General features: G+C 44.9%; 1 protein-coding gene across 27 annotated transcripts in view; it reads right to left on the bottom strand.

Moving 5' to 3' along the window:
- Window positions 1-15,849, bottom strand: part of R3hdm2 (R3H domain containing 2) — a 122,898-nt gene that overhangs the window by 22,114 nt on the left and 84,935 nt on the right. For 17 of the 27 annotated variants that reach the window (XM_075954839.1, XM_075954831.1, XM_075954838.1 and 14 more), the window contains 7 exons: window positions 12,089-12,312; window positions 9,021-9,196; window positions 5,164-5,265; window positions 2,874-3,116; window positions 2,431-2,557; window positions 2,045-2,205; window positions 1,477-1,631 (listed from right to left, as the gene is read on the bottom strand). In XM_075954839.1, the coding sequence (XP_075810954.1) occupies window positions 1,477-1,631; window positions 2,045-2,205; window positions 2,431-2,557; window positions 2,874-3,116; window positions 5,164-5,265; window positions 9,021-9,196; window positions 12,089-12,312 (1,188 nt within the window). The remainder of the gene's footprint in view (window positions 1-1,476; window positions 1,632-2,044; window positions 2,206-2,430; window positions 2,558-2,873; window positions 3,117-5,163; window positions 5,266-9,020; window positions 9,197-12,088; window positions 12,313-15,849) is intronic. The other 10 variants (XM_075954843.1, XM_075954854.1, XM_075954842.1 and 7 more) reach the window with 1 other exon arrangement.

Genomic DNA, 15,849 nt, shown 5'->3' with positions numbered 1-15,849 from the left:
AACGGGTAAAAGAACTAAGGGTGCATACACAGTGGGAAACACTGGGTGTCTGAAAAAAAAGCTGCGAAATTCAAAACAACATGGAGATATATACATAAATAGATAAACACACATTGGAGGTGAACACACATTAATTCTAGTTCAGCTACACATCTGTCCAGCTGTGTGACTTCAAGTAGTTTGTTAGGATTCCTACTTGAATCTCCTTACCCATCCATACATCCATTCATTTATCTATACAGTCATTCACTTACTTATCTGCCCTATCTATCATCTATCATCTGTCTGTCTATCATCTATCTATCTATCATCTGTCTATCATCTATCTATCATCTATCTATCATCTGTCTGTCTATAATCTATCTATCTATCATCTGTCTGTCTATAATCTATCTATCTATCTCTATCAATCATCTGTCTATCTATCTATCTATCTATCTATCTATCTATCTATCTATCTATCTATCTATCATCTATCTGTCTATCATCTATCTATCGTCTGTCTGTCTATCTATCTATCATCTACCTACCTACCTATCTATCCATCCATCTATCATCTATCTATTGTCTATCTACCTATCTATCATCTATCTACCTATCTATTAATCTATTATATATCTATCATCTGTCTGTCTATTATCTATCTATCTATCTATCTATCTATCTATCTATCATCTATCTATCATCTATCGTCTGTCTATCTACCTATTGTCTACCTACCTATTATCTATCATCTGTCCGTCCGTCCATCCATCCATCCATCCATCCGTCCGTCCGTCCATCCATCTATTTTGTTTTTTTCCAGCCTGGGTTTCATTGTTTAGACCTGACTGTCATGGACTTGCTCTGTAGAACAGCCTGGCCTCAAGCGCACAGAGATCTGCCTGTGATCAGCCAGAGAGAGGAGGCAAAGGCAGGTGGATCTTTGAGTCTGAGGCCGCCCTAGACTACAGAGTGAGTTCCAGGACAGCTAGGGATACAAAGTGAGACCTTGTCTGGAAAAAAAAAACCCAAACAATCAAAAAAGAAACACAGAAAAACAAACAAACAATGGTAGCAGACTAGATTATTTCTAAAAATATCTCCTCTACAGCTATGATATATCTATCCTCTCTATAGAAAGAAAAAAATTATATAAGTATATTGTAAAATTGGTTCTTTTAATGATGATTGGTCCCTATCTCATAGTTCTGGGTCCAGCTGATTGAATAACAATCATTCCAATCTGTGTCTCAAAAACAGGCTGTTCTTGCTGCTAAGCTTTATATACATACCAAATCAATGAGGAGGAAAGGAGAACGACCCTCCCACACATACTTTTCAGACTGTTGACTTTCAAGTGGTGACCCTAATGCATTAGGCTCCCAAGTACTAGACTGCATGTGTGCACTGTGCCGGGACACTGATGGGGTCTTTAATCTTAGGTCTCTTAGACAGTCAATGGGAGCTGTGTCCCGCCTCTCCAGCAGGCCTCACCTGGTGCCATTCTGCTGAGCTGCTGGGATCATGCTGTAGTATACGGGCACACCCCCTGCTGGGAGGCCTCCTTGCACAGACTGGCTGGCAGGGACCAGCATGGGCTGCTGGAAAGGTGGCTGGACCACATTTTGTGAGTCACTGCCCACTGGGACCTGGGTAAAGAAGAATATGACTAGGGGTCAGGTCAGCTCATCAGGAGCCCAGCACAACTTCCCATTTTAGGAGTCTCCTCCAGTGCTCCTCCTCTGCCCAAAGCAAACACCCACAGAGCCATTACAAGCTCTCCTTCTTTCATACATCGTCCTCAGATAACAGACACAAGGAGGGAGCTTGGTTCTCCTCTGGACTGTTTCCTGGGCACACAACTCTTATGTGACTGTATGGAAACCACAATCTAAAGATTCTTCTCAACTCTTTGGGCTTGCTTTGAAAATAGAACAACCCTAAAAGTGCTAGGGAAAGATGCTATCTCAGTGTTGGAAACTTAAGTCTGCATGACCCCGGGAGGCTGTCCTTTCTGCTTCACAAGGATGGGGTGACCATTTCTAACACAGAATACACCCACTTGGTAGGAAGGCAGTGGAGTGTACTGAACCACAAGGCCTTGCATCTGGCCTCCCATGCTGCTTCTCTGGTTGCTGAGTAGGCCCTGGTTCTGAGGCTGCTGGACCCCAAGCATGCCTTGGTAAGCCGTCTGCTGCTGGTTAGGCATCATGGGCTGTAAACCTAAGGATGGATAAGGCACAGAAGTCAGTATGAGTGTTTAGGAGGTCACCCCCACAGCTCTAACTGCCTTTCCTTCTATATTCTTACCTGACTCCTTCCTTAGAAATCTAGGACTTTCTACCCCCTCCCCTCAAACTCCCTCCCCTGCCTGACTCCCAGGAAGGTCCTTCTCTCCTGGGCTCTGTCCTCCCCTGGACACCATCTCACACCGGCACTTCCACTCACCAGGCTGCTGGGATGGCTGAGGCAGCTGTTGACCACGCTGGGGGCTATAGGCCACCGGGTGAGAGAGAGGTCGATATTGCTGGTTGGAATTAGGATACTGTCCAGGGGGGTAGTAAGAAACCTGGATCTTTGGTCAGAGGAAATAGATGTAAGAGGTCTCTTTAATCCGGCCATAACATCTGCAAATTACTAAATGCCTCAGGGCTGATAACCAGAAATTTGCAAACAGAGACATTTTGGGTTCACAATTATCAGGTGACTAAACAAGTTTGAAATAAATCAAGACTTGTGTCTCTTGAAAGGAGGTCTCTGGTACAACAGAGACTGTCCGAAGTGAACAATGGGGATAGAAGTCTTTCTGGTCTGTCTAACCCAGAGGAAGAAAGAGCTGAAATACTCGACAAACTGGAGCACTGACTAGGAGCTAGGAAAGGGCTGCTTACCTGCTGTGGGGGTTGCATGTAGCCTTGGGGTGGCAGGACTTGCTGAGTAGGTGGTGCATGGTTAGAGGTGGAGTAGTTAGAAGTAGGGAGGGGCTGCCCTGCAGAAGCCATGATGAAGCTAGCTTGCTGAGGATGTTGGGAAATAAGCGGGGGCTGGAACAGAGCTGAGGATGGGTCAGCTGCTTCAGTAGAACCTTGGCGGCTAAGGCTCATTTGTCCAAAGGGGTTGCTGAGGTCATCTGCCTGTTGGGAGAGTAGAAGACTCAAGGACTGAGGCTGTGCCAAGCCTTATGCATTTGGCTTCAATACAGAAAGAGACAGAGCTGGTGTGCTGGCACACACCTGGGAGGTGGAGGCTGGAGGATCATCAGTTCAGGATGAGCTTCAGCTACACACTAAGTTCTGGGCTAGTCTCAGCTACACAGGCCTTGTCTCAAATATATTAATAACTAAAACCAAGACCAGAACAAAAGAAATAGCAATGTTCTAAAGCAGCGGTTCTCAAACTTCCTAATGCTGGGGCCCTTTAACACAGTTCCTCATGCTGCAGTGACCTCCAACCATAAAATTATTTTGTTGCTACTTCATAACTGTAATTTGCTAATGTAAATATCCGTGTTTTCTGATGGTCTTCAGGGAAGGGGTCAATGGACCCCCAAGGGGTCACGACCCACAGGTGGAGAGCTGCTACTCTACAGCATTCCCTAGACCATTTGAGGCAGTCGTGCTTCTGTGCCCTGAGAAAAGCTGTGTAAAGCCCAAGTTCAGAAACAGCATCTCTGCAGAATGGTGACAAGGGCTTCCCTAATGACAACTATTATTAAGGCTGTTTCTTAGGCGATGGAGGCAAAGGGTACAACTTCTACCGACCTAAGGACAACAGGACAAACAAGAATTCTTCTGTTTCCTGCATTCCTCATGCTCCTAGCTATAAAAAGGGCTCCTGCCTTGCTATAAATCCTGTTTTTATCAACCATCTGGAAACACCTGTGTAGAATATGGCCGGCAAGGTTCCTGTGCCTCCACAGCCAAGAACTGACTGCTGGGCTCACGCCTGCTGCTTGTCGCCGTGCTCCCTTCCGAGGTCATTTCCACCTTTGTTCTCTGACACTAGCCTAGAGTTCTCCTGCCCTTCAAAACCCACTTCCAATTCTCACCTCCGAAAGGAGGCCAGGGAGACAGGCTGATCCAGAGGAGGAGACTGACTGGCGGGACTGTAATTACCTTTCTCCCAGCTGTCTTCCCTACGCACAGGTGATGGTGTGCCATCTCGCACTTGCGTGGGGACAGGTTAGTTTCTTAGCTCCCTGGTCTGTTCTACTCTCTGAACAGTAATTCACATCCAAACACACATGCACATCCATCTTTGAACAGTAATTCACATCCAAACACACATGCACATACATCTCTGAACAGTAATTCACATCCAAACACACATGCACATACATTTGAGTAGTTCTTTTGCAAAAGAAAATACTAGAAATCAAAAGGAAATGTTGGCCTCTTGATTCATTCAATATCAGAGAACTGTTGCTATTTCTTGTCAGGAATAGATGACAAGAGGACTAGACTGCAGATGGATTTTTAGGTCCATATCCAGCACTTTCAGGATGGGGATAGGGGTAGGAGGAAAAGGGGGAGGGTTCTAGTAAAACAGCAAAGAGGTGTGTGTGACCAATGTAAGTAGAAAAAGTAAGGGCTCAGCACCACCATCAAGTTATCAACTATGAGGCAAATCAGATTTGCAAAGGATCTGTATTTAGGATGCAAACAATTTATTATTTTTTTAAATTTATTTATTTTTGGTATTTTTGAGACAGGATATTCCTCTAGCCCAGGCTGGACTGGAATTCATTATGTAGCCTAGGCTGGCCTTGCACTAAGGGCAATCCTTCTGCCTTACCCTTGTAAGTGCTAAGATTGAAGGTCTGTACACTACACTCACTTACAAACAGCATAGATGGCATGTACTGTGCATCTGACACAGTGAGATGGGTAAGAGAGGAAGAAGCTGGGAACAACGAACTGACGGATACACACAGCAGAGACGAGGGCCGGGCTTGTCCCATCACCTCCTGACACTCCCCTGTCATGTATTTACCTATCTTTTGGTTGCCATGATGAGACCATCATTTGGGATTAGGTTCAGCCTGTGCTGGTCCCTCAAGAAATAGCTTTCAACATCTCTTCCAAAAGCACAACATGCTTGCAAGACCACCAGACTGACCCAGACATCCCCACAGATGCAGGCCACACAGGGACAAGACAAAAGGGAGCGTGGAATTTATACCATGTTGTACTGCTGGGGCGGAGAAACTGGCAGAAGGACTTGGGGACAGGAGCTTGGAGAGAACTGAACAGGCTGCGGAGAGGGCTGCAGGGCCGGGACTGGCTGTGGACCAGCAGAGAGGCATGTGGAGAGGAAGAGAAAGGACAAAAGGAGAGGCAGAGGGGCAGAAATGGGGGGAAGGGGAGGAACAGCATGTTAATCATAGGAGACATTTCACATGGACCACAAGGCCACCGAGCAGCTTGGCCACCAAGCCTGGGGTAGCTGGTAGCTTTCACATCTCTATCAGAAGAAACCCAGTGTACTCTCTGCCCATTAGCCACTCAAACTGTGTGGCTCTTGTGAGTGTGAGTAATCTCAGGACTCTCAAGGCCAAGGTCTGTGACCTAAATGCCCACTTGAGGGATTCCTGTGTGCAGGGCTGCACTGCTTTTGTAGGAAGGGTCATCCAAGGGCAGGTCTCCTGGAAGATGTCGCCCTCTAGAGGGAAGAAAAACAACAGACACCCAGCAGATTCTGGAGCCTAGCCAGTTCCTGTAGGTTGTGAGGAAAAGATGCCCTCATGAACAAATGGGGTAAACTCAGGGTCAAATAAAACCAGATTAGCTATGTTTTTATCCCCATCCCTTCACTAGCTTCAGGCAGGAGAATCTGTTTACTGAGAACAACTAATTCTATTTTCCTCATTTGAATTATCTCATCAATTCTCCAATCAGTCTCCCATAGAGGAGGGAGGAGAGAAGAAGAGAGGTAAGAAAAAAGAGGGACATAACATTTACACTCTGTTTCATGACAGCCTTACAAAAATATCTAGATATGATAGCTTGTAATTCTGACAATAAAAATAAAGGTCAACCTGGGGATGTAGCTAAGCAGAGTGTTTGCTGGAAGCGCAAGGTTCTTGATTCAACCCTAAGCAACAGTCCCCATCCCCTAAAAATAAGGCTCAGAGAATATGAATATCTCACCTGGGATCATACAGCTAAATGACAGAATAAGGCTTGAAATCCCGTCTTGAAAATCCAAAAAAAAAAAAAAAAACCCAGTTCTGTTCTTTTTTCTTTCTTTCTTCCTTCCTTTCTTTCTTCCTTCCTTTCTTTCTTTCTTTCTTTCTTTTTTTAGTTTTTCGAGACAGGGTTTCTTTGTGGCTTTGGAGCCTGTCCTGGAACTAGCTCTGGAGACCAGGCTGGTCTCAAACTCACAGAGATCCGCCTGCCTCTGCCTCCCGAGTGCTGGGATTAAAGGCGTGCGCCACCATCGCCCGGCTTTCTTTCTTTCTTTCTTTCTTTCTTTCTTTCTTTCTTTCTTTCTTTCTTTCTTTCTTTCTTTCTTTCGTGTGTGATACAGGGTTTTTCTGTGTAGCCCTGGCTGTATTGGAAATCACAGAGATCCACCTGCCTCTGCCTCCCAAGTGCTGGGATCAAAGGAGTGTGCCACAAACCACACTCCTGAAATCCAGTTCTTTAGGACATGTGCTCACACCAGACTATACTAAGAGTGTGGAGAGGGATGAAGGGAAGGGAATTATAAGACTCCCCAAAGGGAACTGGAATCCTTAGAGGATTTGGCATTGGGATTTTTAAAAAGTTACTGAGAGTCCCAAATACCCTGGAAAGGAATGTTGCCCCAGGCTGGACTCCTGACAGTCCTGTTTTTTATCAGCCAACGGCATTCTAAATGTAACTGCTGGCCAAGCTGCCAAGTGTCAGCTACAAATGCTGGGGGTTTTTAATCTCCATTTGCTATTGTCCTCCCCTTCCTGGGAGAAGTTTACCTTGGCTCAGGCCTTATGAACTCTTGTTTTTCACACCCTTGTGAGTTTTAATGGAGACTGAAACTGGGAATGGTGGTCCACACCTTAATCCCAGCACTCAGGCAGAGACAGGCGGATCTCTGAGAGTTGGAGGCCAGTCAGGCTTACACAGGGAGTTCCAGGACAGTCAGGAGTACATAATAAAGATTCTGGAGTGAAGGAGGAGAACAGAGAAGGAGGGTGGGGAGGATGGAGCTTTTCTGGTTCCTTTAGCTAGGAAGCTTAAAGTGAGTAATGGATGTTACACCTGCATGCATACCATGTACCACTTGCGTCCCTAACACCCACTGAGACTGAAGAGGGTACTTGTTCCCCTGGAACCAGAACTGCAGATGGTTGGGAGCCACCATGTAGATGTAGAAATGAACCTGTAAGAACAGCCAGTGACCAGTGCTGTTTGCTGCTGAACCACCTCTCCAGGTTTTGTTTGTTTGTTTGGTTTGGCTTTTATTTTTTGTTGTTAATCTACTATTATCTTCTTGGACTGTCTCAAATTCCAGATCCAGGAGTGTCTAAGAGAGCACAAGGACATCCGTTGCCACCTACTGGCGAATCTGGGAAAAGTGAACAGCTCTTCAGTGTCTTAAGATTCTAGTCACAGGGCTAAAGGGACTCTGTGCAACACTCACTTCAGCCTAAATCAACAGAACAAAACATGGCCACATGAGATGCATGTCTGCTCACACAGAGGAAACCTCTCAAGAGGGGCAGAGTATTGCTCTGCCAGGACAGCCCCGGGACCCCTCTTCTAGGCACTGAAGGTAACCATCCCTTTTTTAGAGTTCTCCAAAAGGTTTAGAACACAGTGGCAAGCATTCCACTTCCTTCATTTCTGAATCCGAGGAACCAATTTGCAATTTCTCAGCCCTGTGCTGACAGTCATTAGGACAACACAAAAAAAGGAAACAGGAAGGAAGGGAGAAAGGAAACAAGGAAGGAAAGGCCTCAGGTATGAAGTCTGGTACCACAGAAGAAAAGAGGGAGAGAACCAGTAAGACGGAAGGGTAGATAGAAGGTAAAAGGTGTGTGTGTGTAAACAAATGTTAGATGGCAGTGTAAGACAGTAGCTACCATACACGCTTCTAGGACACTGCAACCTACCCAGGGGAGATTCTCTTGGGACTGTGTGACCAGGGTTAATCTCAAGAGTATCATTCTGAGAGAATACAGACCTAATCCCCAACCTACACCACTGCACACCAACAACTCATCCACTGAGGACTGGAGTACAAGTTTGGGGTTAGAGCCTACCACTTACTATTTCCTTCTCTCTCCTATCCCTTCTCCATTCTCGCTGTGTTTTTAGGTGTGGATAGCAGGTAGAAGGAAAAGACAAAAGACTAAGAGAAAGGGAGTAAAACTGTATTAAAATACATTTCAGGAAAAAAAAAACTAAAACAAGCTGGGACCTTAGCAAGTAAAATAAAACAATAGGAGGTGGCTGGAGGGAGTAAGTTTACCCATTCCCAGTAGAGCAGAGGACCTACATACATGCCATGCCTAAGGTACCACTGTTTTTGATGCTTTATTTATTTTTATTTTATGTGCACTAACGTTGGATTCCCTGGAACTGGAGCTACAGACAGGTGTGAGCAGCCATGTGGACTCGAACCCTCTGGAAGAGCAAGCCTTAACCACTGAGCCACCTCTCCAGCCCCCAATACATCTTCCTAAATAAAGAGAAATAAATGTTTGTTCTGGCTCAACATACAACATACTTTTACTAAATACATATTACATGTGAGGAATTATGTAATAAACTCTCTAAGAGAGAGGAGGAAAAGGAAACGGAGCTGTCAGGCTAGCCCAGTGCACGGTGCAGTCTGTAACCCCTACATCTGGAAAGTGGAGGCAGGAAGGAGAGATGAGGCTGTCTCAACAGAACAAAGCAACAAAACTTTGGCCAAACTTGTGGCCTTATTCTTTTCTTCCAGCACCTAACAAATAATAAATGAAGGCAGGAGTAGAACACGTCTGACAAGAGACATGATGACCTCATTTCTAGAGCTTCCTTGAGTCAGAGCAAAGGAGGCCTGTGACTCACCTGTGAAATCATGTGATTACTCAGGGGAGGCTGCTGCTGAGGAGTGGGTGGGAGAGCAGGAAGTTGCTGCTGCTGTTGCTGCTGCTGTTGCTGCTGGGCAGGACAAGGGAGAAGGCCCCGGACAGACTGGGGTGAGGTGGCCTGGTTGCACACTTCTGGGGCACCTAGTGCCATACCTAAGGCAAAGAGGAAACCCACCCAAAGTTGTAAAAGTACAAACCACAAATATAACTACTCCTGAAGGGCCCAGCTTCAGGATTTCAGTTTTTCCTTGCCCTTTTCTGTCACTTCCTTCTACCCATGCCCCACATTTATCCAAAGATCGATGCAAGGGTACAGATGTATTGCAGTTTCTCTGCTGATAGGCATCCACCTCTTAGCAGGTTTCTGCTTCCTAAAGTCAGGAACCACCTTGAACGTCAATGTCTGGTTTAGGAATTAAACAAAATGTTCTACAGGGAGAGGCAGGTAGATTTCTGTGAATTTGAGGACTGCCTAGTCTACATAGTAAGTTCCAGGATAGTCAGGGTACATAGAAAGACCTGTCTCAAAACAAAACTCCCGACAAATGAGACACTGTTGAGGCATCTCCCTCACGTGTCTAAAATCAATCTGTGTGTCACAATGTAGCTGAAAATAGAAAGCTTCAGAGATTCCTGGTCCCTTATGGGACTCTGTGTTCTTCTCACTTTCTCCTCAACTTGCTTTTTTTTTTTTTTTGGTTTTTCGAGATAGGGTTTCTCTGTGGTTTTGGAGCCTGTCCTGGAACTAGCTCTGTAGACCAGGCTGGTCTCGAACTCACAGAGATCCGCCTGCCTCTGCCTCCCGAGTGCTGGGATTAAAGGCGTGCGCCACCACCGCCCGGCTCCTCAACTTGTATAATACTATTCTTATAAAAGCTGATGAGAGAGCAACTTGTTTCTTCAAGCATCCATAGCCAAACATATATACAACCTCTACCCAACAAATTTTCCCATTTCCAGGCTAAGGCTTTTGCATATTCACACATATATTTATTTAGCTATTTACTCTAAGGTACCACTGTTTTTGATGCTTTATTTATTTTTATTTTATGTGCACTAACGTTGGATTCCCTGGAACTGGAGCTACAGACAGGTGTGAGCAGCCATGTGGACTCGAACCCTCTGGAAGAGCAAGCCTTAACCACTGAGCCACCTCTCCAGCCCCCAATACATCTTCCTAAATAAAGAGAAATAAATGTTTGTTCTGGCTCAACATACAACATACTTTTACTAAATACATATTACATGTGAGGAATTATGTAATAAACTTAGGATATAAACCTTGGCCTTTTGAAAGGCACAGGATTTCCTGATGGGATACATATCCAACTATTAAAATTTGGTAAGAGCTGGGCAGTGGTGGTGCACACCTTTAATCTAGCACCTGGAAGGCAGAAGCAGGCGGATCTCTGTGAGTTTGAGGCCAGCCTGGTCTACAGAGTGAGTTCCAGGACAGCTAGGGCTGTTACACAAAAAAACCGTCTCAGAAAACACACAAACAGGCAGGCGGATCTCTGTGAGTTCGAGACCAGCCTGGTCTACAAGAGCTAGTTCCAGGACAGGCTCCAAAACCACAGAGAAACCCTGTCTCGAAAAAAAAAAAAAAAAAAAAGAAAACACACAAACAAAATCTGGTAAGAAAAAAGAATTGGTGGTACTGTCCCTAAAGTTGAGTGACAGCAAAGACAAGGAATGAGGAATTCCTCAGAGGGTCAAGGAAGAGAAGGTGAGAGAAGAGGTGCACCTGGGGGATGACTAAAGTCTATCAGAATCAGAGAGGACAAAGCTAAAACACACTCAAGAAATGGCTGGAGAAAGATAGACATTTGAAGCTACAATGGCAAACTAACAAGTTATGCTTTATTAAGTAGCTTGAAATTTGTTATGTTTTTAAACAATTTATTTAGTACGTCTTCAGTGTTCTGTCTACATGTATACCTGCACACCAGAAGAGGGCACCAGATCTCATTATAGATAGTTATGAGTCACCATGTGGTTGCTGGGAATTGAGCTCAGGACCTCTGGAAGAGCAGCCAGTGCTCTTAACCTCCAAGTCATGTCTCTAGTCCTATTGTACTTCTGGCTGGCCTGCAATCACTGTATAAACCAGGCTGGCCTTGAACTCATAGAGACTCCCCTGCCTCAGCCACCCAGGTTGCCACCATGCCTTGTAGGCAATGGTGTAGGCAATGTAGAAACATGAGCTTTATGTGTGTCTGTGTCCATGGTCAACAGAAGGTGCTACTTTCAGAACCACTCACCCTGTTTCATGGATTTGTTTATTGAGTTAGGCTGGTTGGTCAGTGAGCCTAGAAAATCCTCTAGTCTTTACCTTCCCAGTGCTGAGATTGTAAGTATACACCTTCATGCTTAGCTTTTTTGTTTGTTAGGATTTTTTTTTTTTTTTGAGACAGGGTTTCTCTGTATAATGCACTGGAACTAACTCTGTAGACCAGGTTGGCCTTGAACTCACAGAGATGTGCTTGTCTCTGCCACCTGAGGGCTAAAATTAAAGGCGTGCACCACCACACCCAGTGTGCTTGATTTTTTAAAAAAATAATTTTATTTTATGTGTATGACTATTTTGCCTGCCATGAATGTATGTATGTATGTATGTAGGTATGTATGTGTAGTATATTCATGCCTGGTGCTCACAGAGGCTGAAAGAGGGCATCTGATACCCAGGACTGGGGTCATAGATATTCGAAAGCACCAGGGTGCTGGGAATCAAACCCAGGTACTATGGAACTTTGCCCTGAGCTAATGATCTTTATCAGTTGGATAACATAAAATAATCAAACTCCAACTAGTCTTTCTTCCCTCCTTCCTAAAAATGAACAGAGTCTGAAAGAAAATCAAAGAGGCAACTAGATTTAAGAATGGATAACAGATCCAAGAAATCAGATTTCTCTTCCTCTCCTGCAAATGCCTTAAATTTCTAGGAGACTATACTGAACTAGATGTGTCATCAAAAGTGAGTTATTAAGGATGCTTTGCAAAAGCCCAGCAAGAAGGGCAGGTGTGACAAGGGAGAAGCTGCGGTACCTGGCCTGGAGATCCTTCCTGCACTGCCACCTTTACTGCTGTCACCTCGGGTGAGGATGGAGATTCCACTGAAGCTGCTGGCTTTGGTGACAGGGGGTCGCATACTCCGGACAGAGCCATCTGAGTCTGTGCTGCTCCAAGGTCGTGGCTCCAGGGATTTGAGTTCGCTGTCTGTGCTACTCTGTCGGCTGCTTGAGGTGCGACTCAGCCCTTCACGGTTCCCCCTGCAGAAACCACAATAGTTAGAGTACCCCCCACCCCCCCTTCAGCAAAAGAGCCGAGAGAGTTCTTTTTTTTTTTATTCTTTCGCTAACCAAGAAGGGGGACATCTTGTTAGCTGGGTGGCCAACTAAGATTAGATGAGGGCAGACAAACAAGGTCCGTACAGTAACAAATCTGGAGGACAGTGAGTGCACCAACACCAATTCAAGGCAGAGGGGAACTACACACGCAGGACTGAGACTGACTGTGGTCTCTTTCTTTCCCACACCTGCAGGATCTCACACATGCAGCAAAGGGGTAGTTGCGGCTTGTGGGACTCCTAGAAGTTACTGTTGGCAGAAGGTAGGAGTAGCCAGGGACATGGGTAAATCCCACAAAAGGTCTCCCAGACAGCATGCACCTGAGCCAGGAGAGGTACTGGGTATGAACATCTTTCCTGGGGTTGGAAGATGACAGTGAACAGTCTGACTGTTGTTTCCTTAAGTTCCATGCTGGTCTATCAGGACAATAGATTCCACAGCCGCTGAGGACTGGAATCTGGTGCTCTTGTGTGCTATAAGGTGTGTTTGTGTGGGTATATGCAGACCCACATGTGTATGGAGGCCAGAAGTAGACATCAGGCATCTTTCTAAAGTGTTTTGTGTACATGTATGGATGTATGTGAGAGGACAGCCTGCAGGTGTGGATCCCAGGAACCATACTCCAGCTGTGGGGCTTGGTGGCATCTTGTCTTGCTAGGTCATCTCACCAGCCTTCCACTTTTTTTTTTTCTTTTTTGAGACAGTGGTTCTTACTGAATCAATTAGGCTACTGGCCTAATTGAGCTCCATGGATGCTCTTGTCTTTGCCTCCACCCCCATTCCTAGGAGAGGGGTTACAGATGTTCTACCACACCATCCAGTTCTTCATGGATGTTGGGGATCTGAATTCAGATCTTCATGACTGTGCAGCTTTATAGACCGAGCCATTTCCTCAGTCCTTCTGCTGTGCACTCAGTGCTTCTTACTAAAGGCAAGAGTCCACAAGTCCCTTCATTTTACTTTCACTCAACAACTACTATCTAAGGTGCCCGGATGACAACAATAATAAATAAAGATTTTGGTATATACATTGGTGAATAACTGGGCAAAATCATGGTAGTGTGGGTTCCCTCCTTTTTACCATTATCCCACCAAAACCAAACAGAAAATATTACTCAAATTACCTTAGTTTCAATTGCCCTTTGCCTCAGTTATTCTGAGAACTAGCTGACTTGAAACTTGAAATTCTACTGCTCTGCCTCACAAGTGCTGTCTTACTGCAGGTATGTGCCATGAGAGGCTTATGGTCCTTTCCTAGTTTCTATTAGCCGTGCTGCCCATGGAGAGCTAAGAACATACTGGCACAACAGATCAGGAATATGACAATTCTTATTTCCTACTCGAAATATATATAATCTCATGCTTCTCTCTATATAGTCAGAATAAGGGACTGTAACATATTCCTGTTTTCTCCAAAATATGACCTTTTTTCTTCAGATGCTAAGAGCAAAAAGGGAACATAAATCAGAGATTGTTCAAAAACAGATGTGAAGCAAGAGCCAGTAGCTATGTCTCAGCCAGGATACCCAAGGTAACGATGTGTGTCTGTGGGTGAGGCTGCTCCTTAGACACTAGAGCATGAATTCTGTTGGCTTTCTTCAATTAAAACATTGTATTATGTATAAGGATAACCCTGTCTTTTACGTTCTCATTCTTGATACCTGAGGTAGACAGCAAATGAGGCAACCTTAAACTAAGTACCTTGGAGAGTTATGGTCGAAGCTGTAGTGCTTCTCTACCTAACCAGGTTCCCCACGGCAGAGAGGGTCAAATGCCCAACGTGTGGACTGTCTGTTAATTTTATACGGTGTCCCTTGAGAGAGAAGCTAGAGAGAAAGCAAAGCAGTCTGTACAAATAATCATTTCACTAAAAGTATGGCAATTTGGGAGAGTAACTTAAATTGAATTCTGGGAGTGGATTGGGTTGTCTGCAAGTTAGAGGATGTAGTAGGGAATAAAAATGCTCTTAATAAACAGAGTGAACGCAGGCTAGCTCAGCCTAACTGCCGTCATTGTTTCAAGCAGGCCTCAAACCTGGTGTGTAGCCAAGGGTGACCTTGCACTTTTTATCCTCTTGTTTCCACTTTCTCATGCTGGGATTAGAGGTGTGCACCGCTGTTCCCACTCTCACGTGGTGCTGGTGGCTGAACCCAGGTCCTCTGTACACTAGGTAAGTTCTCTATCAGGTACCTGACCAGCCCTAACCTAGGTTAAAAAAAAAACTGTCCTTAAACTTTTACATCGTCTTCTAACTTTTTCATTTTTATGATGCAGGGTCTCACTGTAGCTTTGGCTGTTCTAGAACTTGCTATGTAGATCATGTTGGCCCTGGAACTCATAATGAGCCTCCTGACTCCACCTCCTCCCAAGTACTAGGATCCAAAGTGTGTGTTACTATATTCAGTTGTTTATTTTTTTAAATTATTTATTATATATTATACAACATTCCTTCCATGTATGCTTGCATGTCAGAAGAGAGCACCAGATCTCATTATAGATGACTGTGAGCCACCATGTGGTTGCTGGGAATTGAACTCAGGTCCTCTGGAAGAGCAGTCAGTGCTCTTAACCTCTGAGCCATCTCTCCAGCCCCTTCAGTTGTTTATTTTTAAAAAGTTTTTTTTTTGATTAGGTGGATATATGGGTGTCAGTGGGAGGTGTGTGCAGGTAATGCAGGTGCTCATGGAGGCAGAAGAAGGTGCCAGAGCCCCATATTCCCCTAGAATTACAGGCAGTTGTGAGCTACCTGATGGGAGTGCTGGGAACTGAACTCAGGCCCTCCAAGATCAGTATGTGCTCTTAACTGCTGAGCCATTTCCTTAGCCCCTACTTTATTTAACTGTTGATTTTCTTTACATTTGTTTATTTGTGTGTGTATGTAAATGTCAGAAGACAACCCACACACAGGAATTGATTTTTCCTTCTGCCATGTGAATCGTGGGGGTTGAACTCACGTCATCAGGGTTGTCAGCAACTGCGTTTACGTGCTGAGTTATCTCACTGGTCTTTAATCAAAACTCAGTTTCATTTCTCAGCCTGCAGCAAAGCTCTGGAGAGGTGAGGCTGCAGCTGTTCAGCAGCCTCTCAAGCTATGCATCTGTGCACCTGGGTACAGCCTGTGCTCACAGGAGAGCACCACTCTTAGGGTGAGTGTGAATTTGGGCTATAATATCAGACAGGCTGAGAAGAAGAAGAGATGTTAGTAAAGAGCTGGGGTGGGACAAGAAAGAAGATACTGGACAAAAATCAGCCTCAGTTCTGACACAGCTTTTGTTTCCTTTGATGGAAGCCAACTGACCAGGTCAAGATACTGAAAGAGCTGGACCAGATAAGATTAAGATACACTTTGGCTACTGGAAAGCACTGTTCACACATAGGAGTTAAGACTATTATAGGCACTCTGGGATGATTACGACCACAAAGTGTATCCTATCAAGCAGAATTTTCATTTTTTTAAAT

Source organism: Microtus pennsylvanicus, chromosome 20 (genome assembly GCF_037038515.1).
Source record: "Microtus pennsylvanicus isolate mMicPen1 chromosome 20, mMicPen1.hap1, whole genome shotgun sequence".
NCBI classification, from domain to species: Eukaryota; Metazoa; Chordata; class Mammalia; order Rodentia; family Cricetidae; genus Microtus; species Microtus pennsylvanicus.
The sequence above is the reverse complement of the archived record's forward strand: the minus strand, read 5'-3'. Positions and strand labels throughout refer to the sequence as shown.